General features: G+C 45.4%; 1 protein-coding gene across 2 annotated transcripts in view; it reads right to left on the bottom strand.

The window, feature by feature from the left end:
- Nucleotides 1–19,109, bottom strand: part of LOC137675770 (CDC42 small effector protein 2-like) — a 95,454-nt gene that overhangs the window by 37,246 nt on the left and 39,099 nt on the right. For both annotated transcript variants that reach the window (XM_068421983.1, XM_068421982.1), the window contains exons 2-3: nucleotides 15,693–15,794; nucleotides 802–919 (exon numbers count right to left, since the gene is read on the bottom strand). In XM_068421983.1, coding sequence (XP_068278084.1) covers nucleotides 821–919; nucleotides 15,693–15,794 — 201 coding nt within the window. In that variant the 3' untranslated portion in view covers nucleotides 802–820. The remainder of the gene's footprint in view (nucleotides 1–801; nucleotides 920–15,692; nucleotides 15,795–19,109) is intronic.

Below are 19,109 nucleotides of genomic sequence, written 5' to 3'. Positions count from 1 at the left end.
GAAGAGTGGCTGGAAAGCTGCCTGGTGAAAAAGGACCTGGGGGTGTTGATAGATGGCCGGTTGAGTATGAGCCAGCAGTGTGCCCAGGTGGCCAAGAAGGCCAACAGCATCCTGGCTTGTAGAAATAATGTGGCCAGCAGGACTAGGGAAGTGATTGTCCCTCTGTACTCGGCACTGGTGAGGCTGCATCTTGAATACTGTCTTCATGTTTGGGCCCCTCACTACAAGAAAGACATTGAGGTGCTGGAGAGAGTCCAGAGAAGGGCAATGAAGCTGGTGAAGGGTCTAGAGAACAAGTCTTATGAGGAGCGGCTGAGGGAACTGGGGTTGTTTAGCCTGGAGAAAAGGAGGCTCGGGGGAGACCTTGTTGCTGTCTACAACTACCTGAAAGGAGGTTGTAGCGAGGAGGGTGCTAGTCTCTTCTCCCAGGTAACAAGTGATAGAATGAGAGGAAACGGCCTCAAGTTGCACCAGGGGAGGTTTAGGTTGGATATTAGGAAAAATTTCTTCACGGAAAGGGTTATCAAGGAGTGGAACAGGCTGCCCAGGGAGGTGATGGCGTCGCCATCCCTGGAGGTATTTAAAAGACGAGTAGATGTGTTGCTTAGGGACATGGTTTAGTGGTGGGCTTGGTAGTGTTAGGTTAATGGTTGGACTCGATGATCTTAAAGGTCCTTTCCAACGAAAACAATTCTATGATCATAAGGATGCAGCTGTTTATCAGACGCTAATTATGATATGTGGCATGATGTTCTTCCTCACTACTCTACCAGTGCCTAAAAAGCAGACAGTAATACTTACTGGAAAGGTTTCCCCAAGCTTATCCTGCCTGAGTGTCTATAAGCTGCATCTGAACATTTGCAGACATGCCACCTCCATAGCCTCCCTTGGACTGCATTTGGTTCTGAATTGAGCTCACCTGGAGACAGAAGGGAAAGGGGGGGTCAGAGAAAACAAGGCAGGCAGACAGAAGTGAACTATGGCATCTTCTTGCTTTTGGTTTTATTTTTTGTTTTGTTTCTCAAGTGCTCTCTCACCATTAAAGCTACATTACTTTTGCATGAGGACATATGCAGAGTAGGCTTTCTGGAATTTTCACTTCTGCAGGCAGCTCAGCAGGAGAGATGGAAGAACTGGTGCTGATGCAGAAGTTTTTCCTGTATCCCAAAGAAAACTGGCTAATTCAGGCTTTCATTGAGCTGCTTGATTAATCAAGAAAATGAATCAAATATTATCGGTATCTAACTCCACTCTATCCGACAAGCTGTAATTTAGCTTGTTATATGGAAAACATTCTTTGCCAAGTATAATAAACCAGTGAATTTAACACCATTACATTAAAAATGCAGTAGTCAGTTTATAAAATATCTGCATAGTAACTGAACTGTATGGCTAATTTCAGAACATTTAAAATAGGTCTTTCTAAACAAAAAAGGAGCCCTTTTGGTGTGTGGAAGATTTTTTTGCTTTGTTTTTTGTTTAAGAGCATGAACTTACTTTTCCTTGATTGATACTATTCCTTTAATCAGCGTGGCATTTATTTTTTAAACCATACTCAAGCTATCAACTTCTCTGAAATTATTTGAAGGCATTTTTAAGCTGATGCAAACAAATGCATAAAAAAAAAAACACCCTCCACACCCTCCCCCCATAGCTTTCATTGTCTTTATCAATAAAAAGGAAAAGACTCCATAGTTCTTTTGTGCTTGTGCTGTATAAGTCAAAATAATAATCTCCTAGTGCCTGCAGAAAGACAGCTCCAATCTTAAAGATTTGGCCTTTTTCTCTTTACACCTCAGAGTGTATATAACAAATACACAATGAACACAAAGTAGTTAAAGCTACAGCTTCTGAAATTGCACTTGCAGTAAGAAGCCTATGTCTGCAGGGCACTACTTGCAATTATTTCAGGTATGCCCCTTCATAGAGACCTCAAAACACCTCAAAACAGAAAGCTGTATTAAAAGTGTTGGAGAAATATCTTCAAGTAGCTTGCATGATATTTTCCCTGTCCACAAAAACAAAAAAAAAAAAAGAGGAGTGTCTTCTAAACAGACATCCAAAGCAAAGCAAAGCACACACAAACAATGAATCAGAAAAAACTCCTGCACATTGTTTCTCAAACCAATGTGAAAGAAGCCTGTTTTAGGATCTTTGTCTTTGACAGTACAGTATATTGCAGTGCTGCACAAGAGATTTGCGAGCTTTTTTATATCCTTAAACAGCACAATGTAAAACCATCTTCTACTTCGGTGATTTATTAGAATAAGCAATACAGTTGCAGTAAAGCAATGTTATGGTCCAATTTTTCTTCATGGATAAGTGTTCAGATCCAATGCTCTAGTGGGTCTGACACCAGAGACTACTAACACAATAAGGAAATGTGGAGGGAGTGTACCACCCCATTCACATGGGTGTCCTGGTTTGGACTAGGGCAGACTTTTAAGTTTCTTCTAAATGAACGTACTTTCTGAAGTTGACTACACGGGCTTGTTGCTGTGGAAACCAGGGTCCCTGTTGGGTGTCTTTGTTCCACAAGTGAAAGGCCATAAAAGTGTCGCACCTGTGGGGAGGGGCAGACAGGACAGGTGACCCGAACTGACCAACGGGGTATTCCATCCCACCCACGTCATCCTCAGTATAAAGCTGAGGGACCATGAGGGTCGTGCTCTCTTCCCCTATGGCAGACATCCTGGGAGGACTCTGCCCACGCTCCTGCCGTCGCTCCTGAATCTGGTTCCCCCTGAATCTGGTTCCCGCCTGCTGCTCAGTCCAGTTCCGGACTTCCCAGTGCCTGCCCTGCAGCATCAGCAGTGACATGATTGTCATCAGCGGGGGTGGGGGGGAGCTCTATAGTGGTTTTGTATATTGTTCATTATTTATTATACTCTTTTTCCATTGTTATTGTTTATTAACTGTTTTAACTTTCCAACCCGTAAGTCTCTCTCCCTTTTCTCTTTTCCTTTTCCCCTCTGGGGAAGAAGGAGGTTAACAGAGAGCATCTGTTGTCCGCGAAAGGGTTAATAGAGAGCACCTGTCCTCGGTTTAACAGCCCACCCAGCCTTAAATGGTGACAATGGGGTAGGGTTTAAAAACCAAGCTGATGATCACAGCATCTTCTGTTGGCCTTTGGAACAAAAGATGTTTGAATGTAATCAATTTCAGAAAATAATCTTCAGGTAAATGTATTTAGAAGAATGACTTACTGACTCCATTAATTTAATCTGAATGAACCCTACCTCTAGTGAAACAGAGCTAGAAAGACACATCTCCAGGGCACATCACCTTCTAGCTGACAACTTACCTACATTACTTGAAAAAGGAACATTATATCAACACAAATTGCAAGGCTAAAGAATAAATTTTCACAAGCACTTCTAAAGTTTAAAAGAATCTCTCTGGTACCCGAGTCTCACATATTATAGAATCATAGAATAGTTTTTAATGGAAGGGACCTTTAAAGGTCATCTAGTCCAACCCCCCTGAAATGAGCAGGGACATCTACAACTAGATCAGGTTGCTCAGAGCCCTCTCCAACCTGACCTTGAATGTTTCCAGGGATGGGGCATCTACCACCTCTCTGGGCAACCTGTTCAAGTGTTTCACCACCCTCATTGTAAAAAATTTCTTCCTTGTATCTAGTCTGAGTCTACCCTCTTTTAATCTAAAACCATTACCCCTTGTCCTATTGCAACAGGCCCTACTAAAAAAGTCTGTCCTCATCTTTCTTATAAGCCCCCTTTAAGTACTGAAAGGATGCAATAAGGTCTCCCTGGAGCCTTCTCTTCTCCAGGCTGAACAGCCCCAACTCTCTCAGCCTCTCTTCATAGGAGAGGTGCTCCAGCCCTCTGATCATCTTCATGGCCTTCCTCTGGACTCGCTCCAACAGGTCCATGTCCTTCTTATGTTGGGGGCCCCAGAGCTGGACACAGTACACCAGGTGGGGTCTCACGAGTGCGGAGTAGAGGGGCAGAATCACCTCCCTCGACCTGCTGGCCATGCTGCTTTTGATGCAGCCCTGGATTCGATTGGCTTGCTGGGCTGCAAGCACACATTGCTGGCTCATAGAATCACAGAATGGTTAGGGTTGGAAGGGACCTCTGGAGATCATCTAGTCCAAATCCCTGCAAAGCAGGTTCACCTAGAGCATGTTGCACAGGGTCGCATCCAGGCGGGTTTTGAATATCTCCAGAGAAGGAGACTCCACAACCTCCCTGGGCAGCCTGTTCCAGTGCTCTGTCCCCCTCAAAGTAAAGAAGTTTTTCCTCATATTGAGATGGAACTTCCTGTGTTTCAGTTTGTGCCCGTTGCCCCTTGTCCTGTCGATGGGCACCACTGAGAAGAGTCTGGTCCCATCCTCTTGACTCCCGCCCCTAAGGTATTTGTGAGTGTTGATAAGATCCCCCCTCAGTCTTCTCTTCTCCAGGCTAAACAGACCCAGCTCTCTCAGCCTCTCCTCATAAGAGAGATGCTCCAGTCCTCTGATCATCTTTGTAGCCTTCCACTGGACTCTCTCCAGTAGTTCCTTGTCTTCCTTGAACTGGGGGGCCCAGGACTGGACACAGTACTCCATGTATAGCCTCCCTATGTCCAGCTTTTCATCCACCAGTACCCTCAAGTCCTTCTCCGCAGGACTGCTCTCAATCCCTTCATCCCCCAGCCTATATGGATATTGGGGGGTTGCCCTGACCCAGGTGCAGGACCTTGCACTTGGCCTTATTGAACCTCATGAGGTTCACATGGGCCAACTTCTCAAGCTTGTTCAGGTCCTGTCCCTCAGGCGTGTCAACCACACCACTTAGCTTGGTGTCATCTGCAAACTTGCTGAGGGTGCACTCGATCCCACTATCTATGTCAATGATCAAGATATTAAACAATACTGGTCCCAATACAGACCCCTGAGGGACACCACTTGTCACTGATCTCCATACGGACATTGAGCCATTGACCACTACCCTCTGGATGCGACCATCCAACCAATTCCTTATCAACTGAACAGTCCACCCATCAAATCCATATCTCTCCAATTTAGAGAGGAGGATGTTGTGGGGGACCATGTCAAAGGCCTTACAGAAGCCCAGGTAGATGACATCCATAGCTCTTCCCTTGTCCACTGATGTAGTCAGTCCATCATAGAAGGCCACTAGGTTGGTCAGGCACGATTTGCCCTTGGTGAAGCCATGCTGGCTGTCTCGAATGACCTGTCCTCCATGTGCCTTAGCATAGCTTCTAGGAGGATCTGTTCCATGATCTTCTCAAGCACAGAGGTGAGGCTGACAGGTCGGTAGTTCCCAGGGCCCTCTTTCTACCCCTTTTAAAAATGAGTGCAATGTTTCCCTTTTTCTAGTCTCCAGGGACTTCACCTGACTGCCATGACTTTTCCAATATCATGGAGAGTGGCTTGGCAACTACATCAGCCAGTTCCCTCAGGACTTTGGGACGCATCTCGTCGGGTCCCATAGACTTGTGTATGTTCAGGTTCCTCAGGTGGTCACGAACCTGATTTTCTCTTGCAGTGGGAGGGACTTTGCTCCCCCAGTCCCTGCCTTGCGGTCCATCCACTTGAGAGGTGTAGGAAGAGAGGTCGCCAGTGAAGACTGAGGCAAAGAAGGTGTTGAGTACCTCAGCCTTCTTCTCATCCGTTGTCACCATTTTGCGAGCCGTGTTTATCGGGGGGTACACTTTCTTTGACCATCCTTTCCTGGCTGACATACCTATAGAAGCCCTTCTTATTATTCTTTGCGTCCCTTGCCAAGTTCAGCTCCAGCCACGCCTTGGCCTCCCTGACCCCATCCCTACACAACTGGGCAGCGTCCCTATACTCTTCCCAGGATACCTGTCCCTGCTTCCACTGCCTGTGCATTTCCTTCTTGCCCTTTAGTTTGACCAGCAGGTCTTGACTCAGCCATGCCAGTCTCTTGCCTTCCTTGCCTGATTTCTTACACCTGGGGATCGAGAGCTCTTACGCTCTATGGAAAGCATCCTTAAAGATCTGCCAGCTCTATTCTGTGCCCTTGTCCCTGAGGGCAGTTTCCCAGGAGGTCCTATTGAATAATTCTTTGAACAGCTGGAAGTTTGCTTTCCTAAAATTCAGGGTCCTGACTTTACTCTTCACCTGACCCATATCCCTCAGGACTGCAAACTCCACCAGTGTGTCATCACTGCAGCCCAGGCTGCCTCCAATCTTGATGTCTCTATTTAGCTCACTTGCATTGGTGACCATCAGTTCCAGTATTGCATCCCCTCTGGTAGGGCTGTCTATTACCTGGCCTAAGAAGTTATCCTCGATGCACTCCAGGAGTCTCCTGGATTGCCTACAGCTCACTGTGCTACTTTTCCAGCAGATGTCGGGATGGTTGAAGTCCCCCAGCAGGATGAGAGCCTGCGAGCACGATGCCTTCTGTAGCTGGTGTAAGAAGGCTTTGTCAATAGGCTCCCCTTGTGTCCTGGTTTGGACTAGGACAGACTTTTCAGTTAAGTTTCTTTTAAGTGACTACTTTTCTGAAGTTGCCTACACGGCCTGTTGCCGTGGGAACTAGGGTCCCTGCTGGGTCTCTTTGTCCCACAGAGGAAGGGGCTGTAGAGTGCCGCAACTGCGGGGAGGGGCGGACAGGACAGGTGACCCGAACTGACCAACGGGGTATTCCATCCCACCCACGTCATACTCAGTATAAAGCTGAGGGTCGCGCTCTCTTCCCCCATGGCTGACATCCTGGGAGGACTCTGCCCACGCTCCTGCCCTCGCTCCTGAACCCGGTTCCCGCCTGCTGCTGTGTCTGGTTCGGGACTGCCCAGCGCCTGACCTGCAGTGTCAACGGTGACGTGGTTGTCATTGGGGGGAGCTCAGTAGTGGTTTTGTATACGGTTCATTATTTATTATACTCTTTCTTTTCCTTGTTATTGTTTATTAAAACTGTTTTAACTTTCCAACCTGTAAATCTCTCTCCCTTTTCTCTTTTCCTTTTCCCCTCTGGGGAAGGGGAAGGAGAAGGTTAATAGAGAGCACCTGTCCTCCATTTAACAGCCCGCACAGCCTTAAACGGTGATATCTTGATCCGGCTGCCTGTAGTAGACACCAACCACAAGGTTCCCTTTGTTGCTTCGCTCTCTAATTCTTACCCATAAGCTTTCAGCCTGCTCGTGGCTATTCTTCAGAGACAGCTCTTCACAATCTATCCATTTCTTGATGTAGAGGGCAACCCCTATGCCCCTCTTTCCTCTCCTGTCCCTTCTGAACAGCCTGTAGCCATTGATAACTGCATTGCAGTCATGGGATTCGTCCCATCAAGTTTCAGTAGGGGCAACTGAGTTGTAGCTTTCTAGCAGCACAGTGTCTTCCAACTCCTCCTGTTTGTTGCCCATGCTGCGTGCATTGGTGTAAAGGTACTTCAACTGGGCTGTTGGCTGTATCACCTTCTTAGAGGAACACCCCTTAATTCCTTTGAGGTATTTCACTGGTGTTTGTTTCCCTGTTGGCTCCTATTACCTCAGGAGCCCCTGGCTCATCTCTGTAAGACTTCAACTGTGCTCCAGTGTACCCAGCACATCTCAGAGCAACAGGCTGAGGGCCCTCGCTAGCACCCCGTTCCGTCCTTCTAACCTTGGCATGTCATCCCACAGCTTGTCATGCGCAAGCCTGATATTATCCCACTCCCCCTTAAAGTCTAGTTTAAAGCTCTGTCAATGAGCCCCACTAGCTCGTGAGCAAAGTCCCTCTTCCCCCTTTGAGAAAGGTGAATCCCATCTGATGCCATCAGGCCTGGTGCCATGTAGGTCATCCTATTATCAAAAAACCCAAAATTGTGGCAGTGACACCAGCCACGGAGCCATGTATTAATAGACTGGGTCCATCTGTATCTTCCAGTGTTGCTTCTCGCAACTGGAAGTATAGAGGACAAAATAACCTGTGCTCCAGATTGCCTTACCAACCATCCCAAGGCCCTGAAGTCTCTTTTGATTGCCCTTGGACTACGTGTTGTGGCTTCATCACCACCCACGTGGAAGAGCAGTAATGGGTAACAGTCCAAGGGCCGTACCAGGCTAGGAAGTTTCCTAGTGATGTCCTTAACCCGGGTATCAGGGAGGCAGCAGACTTCCCTAAGAGGAAGGTCTGTCCAGCATATTGGACCCTCTGTTCCCCTCAGAAGGGAGTTACCTACAACTATAACCCATCTTTTCTTCCTCATGGAGGTGATCGTGATATGGGGGATAGGCCTTTCTGACCTTGGTGACACCTCTGGGGTAGATGGAACATCATCCACATCATCCATTGACTGGCCTTCCACATCCAGAGCCTCATATCTGTTGTACAGAGGCACCTGGGAAGGTGAGTTGGGCAAGGAGGGGGTTCGCCTGCCGCCCCATATGAGTGTTTGTGCTAGCAAGTAAAGAAGTATCAGTCTAAAATACAGAGACTATTGCACCTAAAATAAAGAAACTCCAGTAAATGTAAGCTTGACTGCAAGTCCACTACCTGGACTTGTGCAAAGCATCTGACACTGTCCCACACGACATCCTTGTCTCTAAATTGGAAAGACATGGACTTGACGTATAGACCACTCGGTGGATAAGGAACTGGCTGGATGGTCGCACTCAAAGAGTTGCGGTCAACAGCTCGATGTCCAAGTGGACACCAGTGACGAGTGGCATTCCTCAGGGGTCAGTATTGGGACCGGCGCTGTTTAACATCTTTGTCGGCGACATGGAGAGTAGGATTGATGCGCCCTCAACAAGATTGCCGATGATGCCAAGATGTGTGGTGCGGTCGACACGCTGGAGGAAGGGATGCCACCCAGAGGGACCTTGACAGGCTTGAGAAGTGGACCCATGGGAACCACATGAAGTTCAACAAGGCCAAGTGCAAGGTCCTGCATGTGGGTCAGGGCAATCCCAAGCACAAATACAGGCTGGGCGGAGAATGGATTGAAAGCAGCCCTGAGGAGAAGGACTTGGGGGTGATGGTTGACGAGAAGCTCAACATGAGCCAGCAATGTGCGCTTGCAGCTCAGAAAGCCAACTGTATCCTGGGCTGCATCAAAAGCATCGTGGCCAGCAGGTCAAGGGAGGTGATTCTGCCCCTTTACTCCGCTCTCGTGAGACCCCACCTGGAGTACTGCGTCCAGCTCTGGGTCCCCCAACATAAAAAGGACATGGAGCTGTTGGAATGAGTCCAGAGGAGGGCCACGAAGATGATCAGAGGGCCGGAGCACCTCTCCTATGAAGACAGGCTGAGAGAGTTGGGGCTGTTCAGCCTGGAGAAGAGAATGCTCCAGGGAGACCTCATAGCAGCCTTCCAGTACCTGAAGGGGGCCTACAGGAAAGCTGGAGAGGGACTTTTTATAAGGGCATGTAGTGATAGGATGAGGGGGAATGGTTTTAAACTGAAAGAGGGTAGATTTAGATTAGACATTAGGAAGAAATTCTTTCCTGTGAGGGTGGTGAGACACTGGCACAGGTTGCCCAGAGAAGCTGTGGCTGCCCCCTCCCTGGCCGTGTTTAAGGCCAGGTTCAATGGGGCTTTGAGCAACTTGGTCTAGTGGAAAGGTGTCCCTGCCCATGGCAGGTGGGTTGGAACTAGATGATCTTTAAGGTCCCTTCCAACCCAAACCATTCTATGATTCTGTGGCCATCTTCTATATTAAAATTTATGTAAGATACATACAATGTCAAAAACACTGACCAAAAATCAGGTCTAACAGAATTGTGGGCTGACAAGGTGGCACTCTTTCTGAAGCACCCTCCTTTTTAGGCAGTCTAAACTACAAGAACAAGCACAATGAAATGCTTTTTTTTCTTCAGATACCATTGCCTTCCCTATGATGATACATAATAACAAAGGTTCTTTTCTGTGTTATGTCTAATTTAGATAGGATAAGGATTCGAGAATTTTGGAAGGGATCACACCAATTAAAATCATGCAATCTATTGTGTTGCATATCTAGCTAATTAATTTCTTCCCTCCCCTTTAAAATCAGGAAATGAGATGGTCCTTGAGAGAGTAAACAAGAGAAAACTAAGTAAACAAGAGAAAAACTAAGAAAAGAATGCAATACATGAAATCAAAGGATAAATTCAGGATTATGAAGCAGAAAAAGAAAAGCGAGAGACTTCACCATGGAATGCAAAGATAAAATAGAAGGTGCATGGAATGAAAAAGGAACAGTGCACAGAGGGTTCCTACTGTATAATTTTACCTTTGACAAAATAGCAAGGTTCTCTACAGAGATGGCAAACAAAACCAAAATATTTCAGTAGTCAGAAAACTACTGTACTCAGAAGTATGAGGATATATAATAAAGAACAATGCTGATGAAAAAAGGTGCAGAGCAGATACTGAATTTATTCCCAAATTTGTATGGGAAAAAGCTAATGAAATCGCAGGAGTTCTTCCTAAGGTATTCAGAAGAGAGAAGGCAGAAGTAAGTTCACAAAGTAGTATAACGTCCATACTATAAAGGAAGTTAAGCAGCAGAACAACACATGAAGACTGTGATCTTAGAATTTACACTGTCAAGAATTAATGCAGAGACTGGATGAAATATTACCACAGTGAGTCACCAAGGAAGAGGCAGGAAAATAGGCAAATGTGAAAAAGTAGAGATTTGTGCTTCTAAAAAGAGAGAGAGAAGGATAATTTTTTGCATACTGTCTCTTCTTATCTGGGATCAGAAAAATCACTCTGGTCATTGATGCAGCACATTATCCAAAAGAAAAAAAAGAGAAAGAGATACAACCAGTTATGAGTATTAAAATGAAAGAAAATATCTATGTAGAGATACAATAATGATTATCTACTATCTGGAGATGAGTTGGGTATTATGCAAGGCAAAGGTGAGGGGAGGTAGGGGAAAAAGTCTGAGGTGAGAGAGTAAAGCTTCAGGCAATCAACACAAGCCTCCCATGATGCTGCTCAGCTGTGAGAATGAGAAAGGTTCTCATGGGAAGGGCAGCAAACATATAAAAAGCAAAAAGCCATGCATTTTAAAAATTTTATTAAGAACACCACTCATTTCATTATTTCAGTTTACACATAGTTTTAAATATTAATGTAATATATTGTATTAAATAGATAATTAGCTTTAATTTAATTTTATCAAGCTGACACTGTACTTGTATATTTAACTTGCTTACAGATGTTTTAGCACAAATTACTTCCAATCCATAATATTGCTTCAGGGAAAACCTGGTACTTTGTTTGCCATGTCAGATTTCCCAGCTTTGCCCTTCCCCAATGACTACTGAGTTATGAAAGTTTTTTTCTGATTGCCATAAGCTGTAAAAAATTAAACTAGTTTCTAGGAAGCTACAAACGACCTCACTTGCCTACATTAAAACTGACTTTTTTTTCTTTACAACTCTGTTCTTTATTCCAATACCACTGACAGAACTCTGTGTTCCCTTTTGCTAAAATCTGCCATGGAGAAACAATTTTTTTCCTTTAAAGAAGATTATTAAGGTCAAGAAGTATTTTTCATCATTATCTATATGCCACTCTTTTCTTAGATCATGTATTACAGAATCACAGAATTGTTTTGGTTGGAAAGGACCTTTAAGATCATCAAGTCCAACCATTAACCTAACACTAACAAATCAACCACTAAACAATATCCCTAAGCACCACATCTACACGTCTTTTAAATACCTCCAGGGATGGTGACTCTACCACTTCCCTGGGCAGCCTGTTCCACTGCTTGATAACTCTTTCCATGAAGAAATTTTTCATAATATCCAATCTAAACCTCCTCTGGTGCAACTTGAGGCCATTTCCTCTCGTCCTATCGCTTGTTACCTGGGAGAAGATGTGGGATCATATTTGGAGGAAAATGGACACTTGGTAAGTCAGCCATAGAAGACATGAAGCTTAAGCACACAGCCTTGCAAGAAAGGTCACCTTGAGGAGAGAAAATAAGGAAGAACAGCAGTTGAGCAACTAAGAATTGAGGAAGCAAGCCAAGAGAAGCCGGATGAGTAGGTGGAACACCAGGAACTAGAAGAACCAATCATTAAAGAGCTGATTCACCGCGTGGACCAATCATTAAAGAGCTGATTCGCGTGCTTGCCGCGTGCAAAAGGACTTTAGCCAATAGGAATATGTGTGATCGCGTGTAGGGAAAGGAAAATTGTATAAAAGGGACAGCATCGCACAATAAAGGGGCTTCTGCTTGATTCACACTGGATCGTGTGGAGTCCAGTTTTTTCTCCTCAAGAAGAGACTAACATCCATCTCGCTACAACCTCCTTTCAGGTACTTGTATACAGCAATAAGGTCTCCCCTCAGCCTCCTTTTCTCCAGACTAAACAACCCCAGTTCCCTAAGCCGCTCCTCATAAGACTTGTTCTCTAGACCCTTCACCAGCTTCATTGTCCTTCTCTGGACTCTCTCCAGCACCTCAATGTCTTTCTTGTAGTGAGGGGCCCAAACATGAAGACAGTATGCAAGGTGCAGCCTCACCAGTGCCGAGTACAGGAGGGACAATCCCTTCCTTAGTCCTGCTGGCCACACTATTTCTGATAAAAGCCAGGATGCTGTTGGCCTTCTTGGCCACCTGGGCACACTGCTGGCTCATATTCAGCTGGCTCTCGATCAACACCCCCAGGTCCTTTTCCACCAGGCAGCTTTCCAGCCACTCTTCCCCAAGCCTGTAGCATTGCATGGGGTTGTTGTGACCCAAGTGCAGGACCCGACACTTGGCCTTGTTGAATCTCATACAGTTGGCCTCAGCCCATTGATCCAGCCTGTCCAGATCCCTCTGCAGAGCCTTCCTACCCTCAAGCAGATCAACACTCCCGCCCAACTTGGTGTCGTCTGTGAACTTACTGAGGGTGCACTCGATCCCCTCGTCCAGATCATTGATAAAGATGTTAAAGAGAACTGGCCCCAACACTGAGCCCTGGGGAACACCACTTGTGACCGGCCGCCAGCTGGATTTAACTCCATTCACCACAACTCTTTGGGCCTGGCCATCCAGCCAGTTTTTTACCCAGCAAAGCGTACGCCCGTCCAAGCCACGAGCAGTCAGTTTCTCCAGGAGAATGCTGTGGGAGACTGTGTCAAAGGCTTTATTGAAGTCCAGGTACACAACATCCACAGCCTTTCCCTCATCCAGGAAGTGGGTCATCTTGTCATAGAAGGAGATAAGGTTAGTTTTTACTAACCTTGAAAATATATTGACATTTCACAGAAAATATGAAGTAGTACAAAAGATACCTATTCTCATAAAGTCACTTTCAATATCTATCTTAGTGTATTTGGTATATATGGCAAGGTTTTGGGAGGCAGAGGGGCTGCAGGGGTGGTCTCTGTGGGAAGACCACCTGAGGTACCTGAACATACACAAGTTTATGGGGCCTGACAAGATACATCCTAGGGTCCTGAGGGAAGTGGCAGACATAGTTGCTAAGCCACTGTCCATCATATTTGAAAAGTCATGGCAGTCAAGCGAAGTCCACAGAGACTTCACACCCATTTAGAAAGGCGGACCCTGGGAACGACCGACCAGTCAGCCTCACCTCTGTGCCCAGTAAGATCATGGAGCAGATCCTCCTGAAAGCTATGTCGAAGCATATGGAAGACAGCGAGGTGATTTGAGACAGCCAACATGGCTTCACCAAGGACAAATCATGCCTAAATAATCTAGTGGCCTTCTATGATGGAGTGACTGCATCAGTGGACAAGGGAAGAGCAACTGATGCCCTCTACCTGGACTTCTGTAAGGCCTCTGACACAGTCCCCCATAACATTCTTGCCTCTAAATTGGAGAGAGATGGATTTGATGGATGGACTATTAGATGTATAAGGAAGTGGCTGGATGGCCACATCCAAAGAGTTACAGTCAACGGCTCACTGTCCAAATGGAAACCAGTAACGAGTGGTGTCCCTCAGGGGTCCGTATTGGGACTGGTACTGTTTAATATCTTCATTAATGACATAGACAGTGTCCTCAGCAAGTTTGTGATGACACCAAGCTGAGTGGTGCAGTTGATACTCTAGAGGGAAGGGATGCCATCCAGAGGGACCTGGACAGGCTGGAGAAGTGGGCCCGTGTGATCCTCATGAAGTTCCACAAGGCCAAGTGCAAGGTCCTGCACCTGGGTCGGGGCAATCCCCAATATCAATATAGGCTGGGTGATGAATGGATTGAGAGCAGTCCTGCGGAGAAGGACTCTCCCTCTACTCTGCTCTCGTGAGACTCCACCTGGAGTATTGCATCCAGTTCTGGGGTCCCCAGTACAAGAAAAACATGGACCTATTAGAGCGGGTCCAGAGGAGGACCACGAAAATGATCAGAGGGCTGGAACACCTCTCCTATGACGAAAGGCTGAGAGAGTTGGGGTTGTTAAGCCTGGAGAAGAGAAGGCTCCGGGGAGACCTTATTGCAACATTTCAATACTTAAAGGAAGCTTGTAAGAAAGATGGAGAGAGAGACTTTTTAACAAAGTCTGTAGTGACAGGACAAGGGGCAACAGTTTTAAATTGAAAGAGAGTAGATTTAGATTGGACATAGGGAAAAAATTTTTACAATAAGGGTGGTGAGACACCGGCACAGGTTTCCCAGAGAAGCTGTGGATGCCCCATCATTGGAAGTGTTCAAGGTCAGGTTGGATGGGGCTTTGAGCAACCTGATCTAGTGGAAGATGTCCCTGTCCATGGCAGGGGAATTGGTCTAGATGAGCTCTGAAGGTGCCTTCCAACCCAAACCATTCTATGATTCTGTGAAAAGGAAGGAGCAGCAGAGAGAAACCACTATGTACTGATCGTAACCCCTCCCCCCCAGAGCTCATTGGGGCAGGTCAAGGAGGAGTGAAGTTGAGTCTGGGGAAGCGGGGAGAAAACTTGTTGGTTTCATGTTTGTCTTTTTGTTTCTCACTATCTGAATCTATTTTAATTGGCAATAAATTAAATTAATTTTCCCCAAGTTGAGTCTGGTTTTCCAATGAGAGTAATTGGTAAGCGATGTCCCATCTTTAGGTTGACCCATGAGCTTTTTCATCCTATTTTCTCCCCCTGTCCCACTGAGTAGGGGGAGTGAGTGAGTGGCTAGGTGGGAGTTTGGCTGTTGGCAAAGGCTAACCCCCCACTCTTAGCCTCTGTTTTTCACTTTCAAAGATATAAAAATACTTATAGTTCCTATCATATACAGGAAGCCACAAAATCCCACTTGTGACAGCAGTGTTGCTTGCTCTGGAAATAATTCACATCGCAAATAGTGAGAACCTCAATAAGTACACACAATAAGAATATTTGTGTGAACCATAAACTAAGGAAAGTTAGTTACAGAGTTTTATATAAACAGGATTTTAAAGAAAAATACTTAAGAAATCTAATCGGAATTATAAGATACTTTAAAAGGATTTTTTTCTGAAATACTCTAGTATATTTTAAAATATACCTCTATTTTAGTTCATACATGTTATCGGAATAAATTTAAGAAGTACTTTGCATATACCTTGTACAATTTATAAAACATGTACTTTGTATTGTCAATAAACAGGAATTTTTAATATGATATTCCATAATCTTGAACGCAAGTGGTTAAGGCTTGGAATTAAGACACTAGCAGGTTGTTTTTCAGCTTTACAGAAACTCTTATAACTCAGTTGAGAACCACTCCTTCAACTAATTGCTTCAGCCACAGTAGTCATGTTCGCATATTGTATCAAAGATGAAATATTCTTCATCTAGTCATGCTTACCGAGTTCATTCCACTGAACAGGTCTCCTGATCCTACATGAGCTGTGTGAACAAAGTTTGTTGGTTCCCCAATCATGCTTCGGTCAATCCGCCGTCGTCTTTTCTGAAAGGCAGGTAAAGAAACCATCTGATTGAGATTCTTTTAAAAAACTAATGTTTGAGATACATGTAGAAGTTAACTGTTCATAGATTATTTCATACACCATAGGATATTTTCATAAGAGTCAAAAGGCAGAGTCCAGTGTGCTTTGTTTTTACTTGGAGGATCTATAGCAGATTGTTAGACCAGCACTGATATCACTTCTAACATTTAAACCAACCAAACATTCATGAATAACCTTACTACATTTCACTGTAACAATATCTGTAACATTCCATATGGCAACTTCTGTCTATATATGTATTTAAACATGATAGGTCAAATTTGAGGTTTAATCATTCAAAACAAGAATTAAGGGTCAAAGAGTAGTGTAATAAACAGCTAACTTAAAGAGTTTGTGTTGCCTTGCCATAGGAACTTATGCCCATTTTTCTAGTAACATACTTCACTGTGATGTGCACAATAATGCCTTGAATTGGATCAGGTTTAGTCACAGCCATATCCTTAGTGGAGCCTGTATACTCAGATAACTTTCACTCTGCATGGTTGTAGTGTGAGAGCTGCAGAGATGTAGTGTGATATTAAGACAGGATGCCAGATTAGATCCTAAGGATACTCTGATTACTGTGCCATGAGACATAATGCAAGAATAGCTTAACTTCTGTCTCCCCTTTGTCAGAGTCATGGCTTCAGTTTTTATTCATGTAATAGCAGGCAAATGGGAAATTAGAGGCAGTAAGGACTTCCTCTAGTAAAAGCCGCTTTGGCTCTCTGCCTCCAGCTGAGCATTGCATCTAGAGGAATAAAATGGAAAATACTATCTTCATCTTTTAGGCCAGAGGCAGTAAGCTTGAGTAGAATGAACCACACAGCCTGCAGCCACTACAAGCCAGTATCCTGTATTTAAAAGATGAGAACAGTCATGGAGCACAATATGAATATTTCAATTTACAGTATGTTAAACAAAATACAGTTTAATAGCTTTGAGATTTTTTTCTTCCTTGTCCCACAGTGTCAACCCCCCCTTTACGAAGGAGGTGGTAGTGGTGGTGGCAGGGAGCACAAGGGAGATGAGAGAAACAGACATGTAAAGGGATCCTGGAAGTGGAATATGAAATATCATCATTTAATGGTTTTCCTCAGTTTGTTCCCTTGAAAAAAAATCTACAGAATCTGGATTCCAAAGAACACACCAGGTAATCTTTACCCCACAAAAAGAATAGATCATCTTTAAACAGAAGTATAGGAGATGCAGGTTTGTGTATTAAACGTTTGAGGGGAGTGGAAGCATTTTGAGGATATCTCAGAAGCTTTGCTTTATACACATACAGTAGATGCACTGAAACTGTATCACATTTCCGTTACCATAGTAATGAAGTAAAGAACTGATGTCTCTTTTCTTAAGCTGTGAATGATGTTTTGTACCTGTACAGGGTAGCATCTCTTTTGAAGTACAAATCAGAACTCAAAAAGCCACTGTTTGCATGATTTAGAAATTATTTTAACCCTGTAAGTTTCTTGAAGCTTTTGATAAGGCTTAAAAAAATTAATATAATTATACCATGTATTCACAGAATCACAGAGTGTTTAGGGTTGGAAGGGACCTCTGGAGATCATCTAGTCCAAATCCCTGCCAAAGCAGGTTCACCCAGAGCACATTGCACAGGGTTGCGTCCAGGCGGGTTTTGAATATCTCCAGAGAAGGAGACTCCACAACCTCCCTGGGCAGCCTGTTCCAGTGCTCTGTCCCCCTCAAAGTAAAGAAGTTTTTCCTCATATTGAGATGGAACTTCCTGTGTTTCAGTTTGTGCCCGTTGCCCCTTGTCCTGTCGATGGGCACCACTGAGAAGAGTCTGGTCCCATCCTCTTGACTCCCGCCCCTAAGGTATTTGTGAGTGTTGATAAGATCCCCCCTCAGTCTTCTCTTCTCCAGGCTAAACAGACCCAGCTCTCTCAGCCTCTCCTCATAAGAGAGATGCTCCAGTCCTCTGACCATCTTTGTAGCCTTCCACTGGACTCTCTCCAGTAGTTCCTTGTCTTTCTTGAACTGGGGGGCCCAGAACTGGACACAGTACTCCAGATGTGGCCTCACCAGGGCCGTGTAGAGGGGCAGGATAACCTCCCTTGACCTGCTGGCCACACTCTTCCTAATGCACCCCAGGATACCATTGGCCTTCCTGGCCACAAGGGCACATTGCTGGCTCATGGTGAACTTGTTGTCCACCAGAACACCCAGGTCCTTCTCTGCAGAGCTGCTCTCCAGTAGATCAGCCCCCAACCTGTACCAGTGCATGGGGTTATTCCTCCCTAGGTGCAGGACTCTACACTTGCTTTTGATGAACTTCATGAGGGTCCTCTCCGCCCAGCTCTCCAGCCTGTCCAAGTCTCGCTGAATGGCAGCACAGCCTTCTGGTGTATCGGGCACCCCTCCCAGTTTTGTGTCATCGGCAAATTTGCTGAGTGTACACTCTGTTCCTTCATCCAGGTCATTGATGAATAAGTTAAACAGGACCGGGCCCAGTACTGACCCCTGGGGAACACCACTAGCCACAGGCCTCCAACTAGACTCTGCACCACTGATCACAACCCTCTGAGCTCTGCCATTCAGCCAGTTCTCAATCCACCTCACTGTCACTCATCTAACCCACACTTCCTGAGCTTTCCTATGAGGATGTTATGGGAGACAGTGTCAAAAGCCTTGCTGAAGTCAAGGTAGACAACATCCCCTGCTCTCCCCTCATCTACCCAGCCAGTCATGTCCTCATAGAAGGCCATCAGATTGGTCAAGCATGATTTCCCCTTGGTGAATCCATGTTGACTACTCCTGATAACCTTCTTTTCCTCCACATGCTTAGAGATGGCATCCAGAATGAGCTGCTCCATCACCTTTCCAGGGATGGAGGTGAGGCTGACCGTCCTGTAGTTGACTGGGTCCTTCTTCTTGCCCTTTTTGAAGACAGGAGTGACATTGGCCTTCCTCCAGTCCTCAGGCACCTCTCCTGTTCTCCATGACCTTTCAAAGATGATAGAGAGTGGCTTGGCAATAACATCTGCCAGTTCCCTCAGCACTTTTGGGTGCATCCCATCGGGGCCCATAGATTTGTGGGAGTCCAGTTTGTCTAAATGATCTCTAACTTGATCCTCCTCAACCAAGGGAAAGTCTTCCTTTCTCCAGGCTTCCTCTAGTACCTCCAGGGCCTGGGATTCTTGAGGGCCGGCCTTAGTAGTAAAGACTGAGGCAAAGAAGGCATTCAGTAACTCAGCCTTCTCTGTATCCTCCATCACCAGGGCACCCTCCTCATTCAGCAGCGAGCCCAC

The sequence above is a fragment of the Nyctibius grandis genome, chromosome W (assembly GCF_013368605.1).
Source record: "Nyctibius grandis isolate bNycGra1 chromosome W, bNycGra1.pri, whole genome shotgun sequence".
NCBI classification, from domain to species: domain Eukaryota; kingdom Metazoa; phylum Chordata; class Aves; order Nyctibiiformes; family Nyctibiidae; genus Nyctibius; species Nyctibius grandis.
This window is presented reverse-complemented; position numbering and strand designations above follow the sequence as displayed.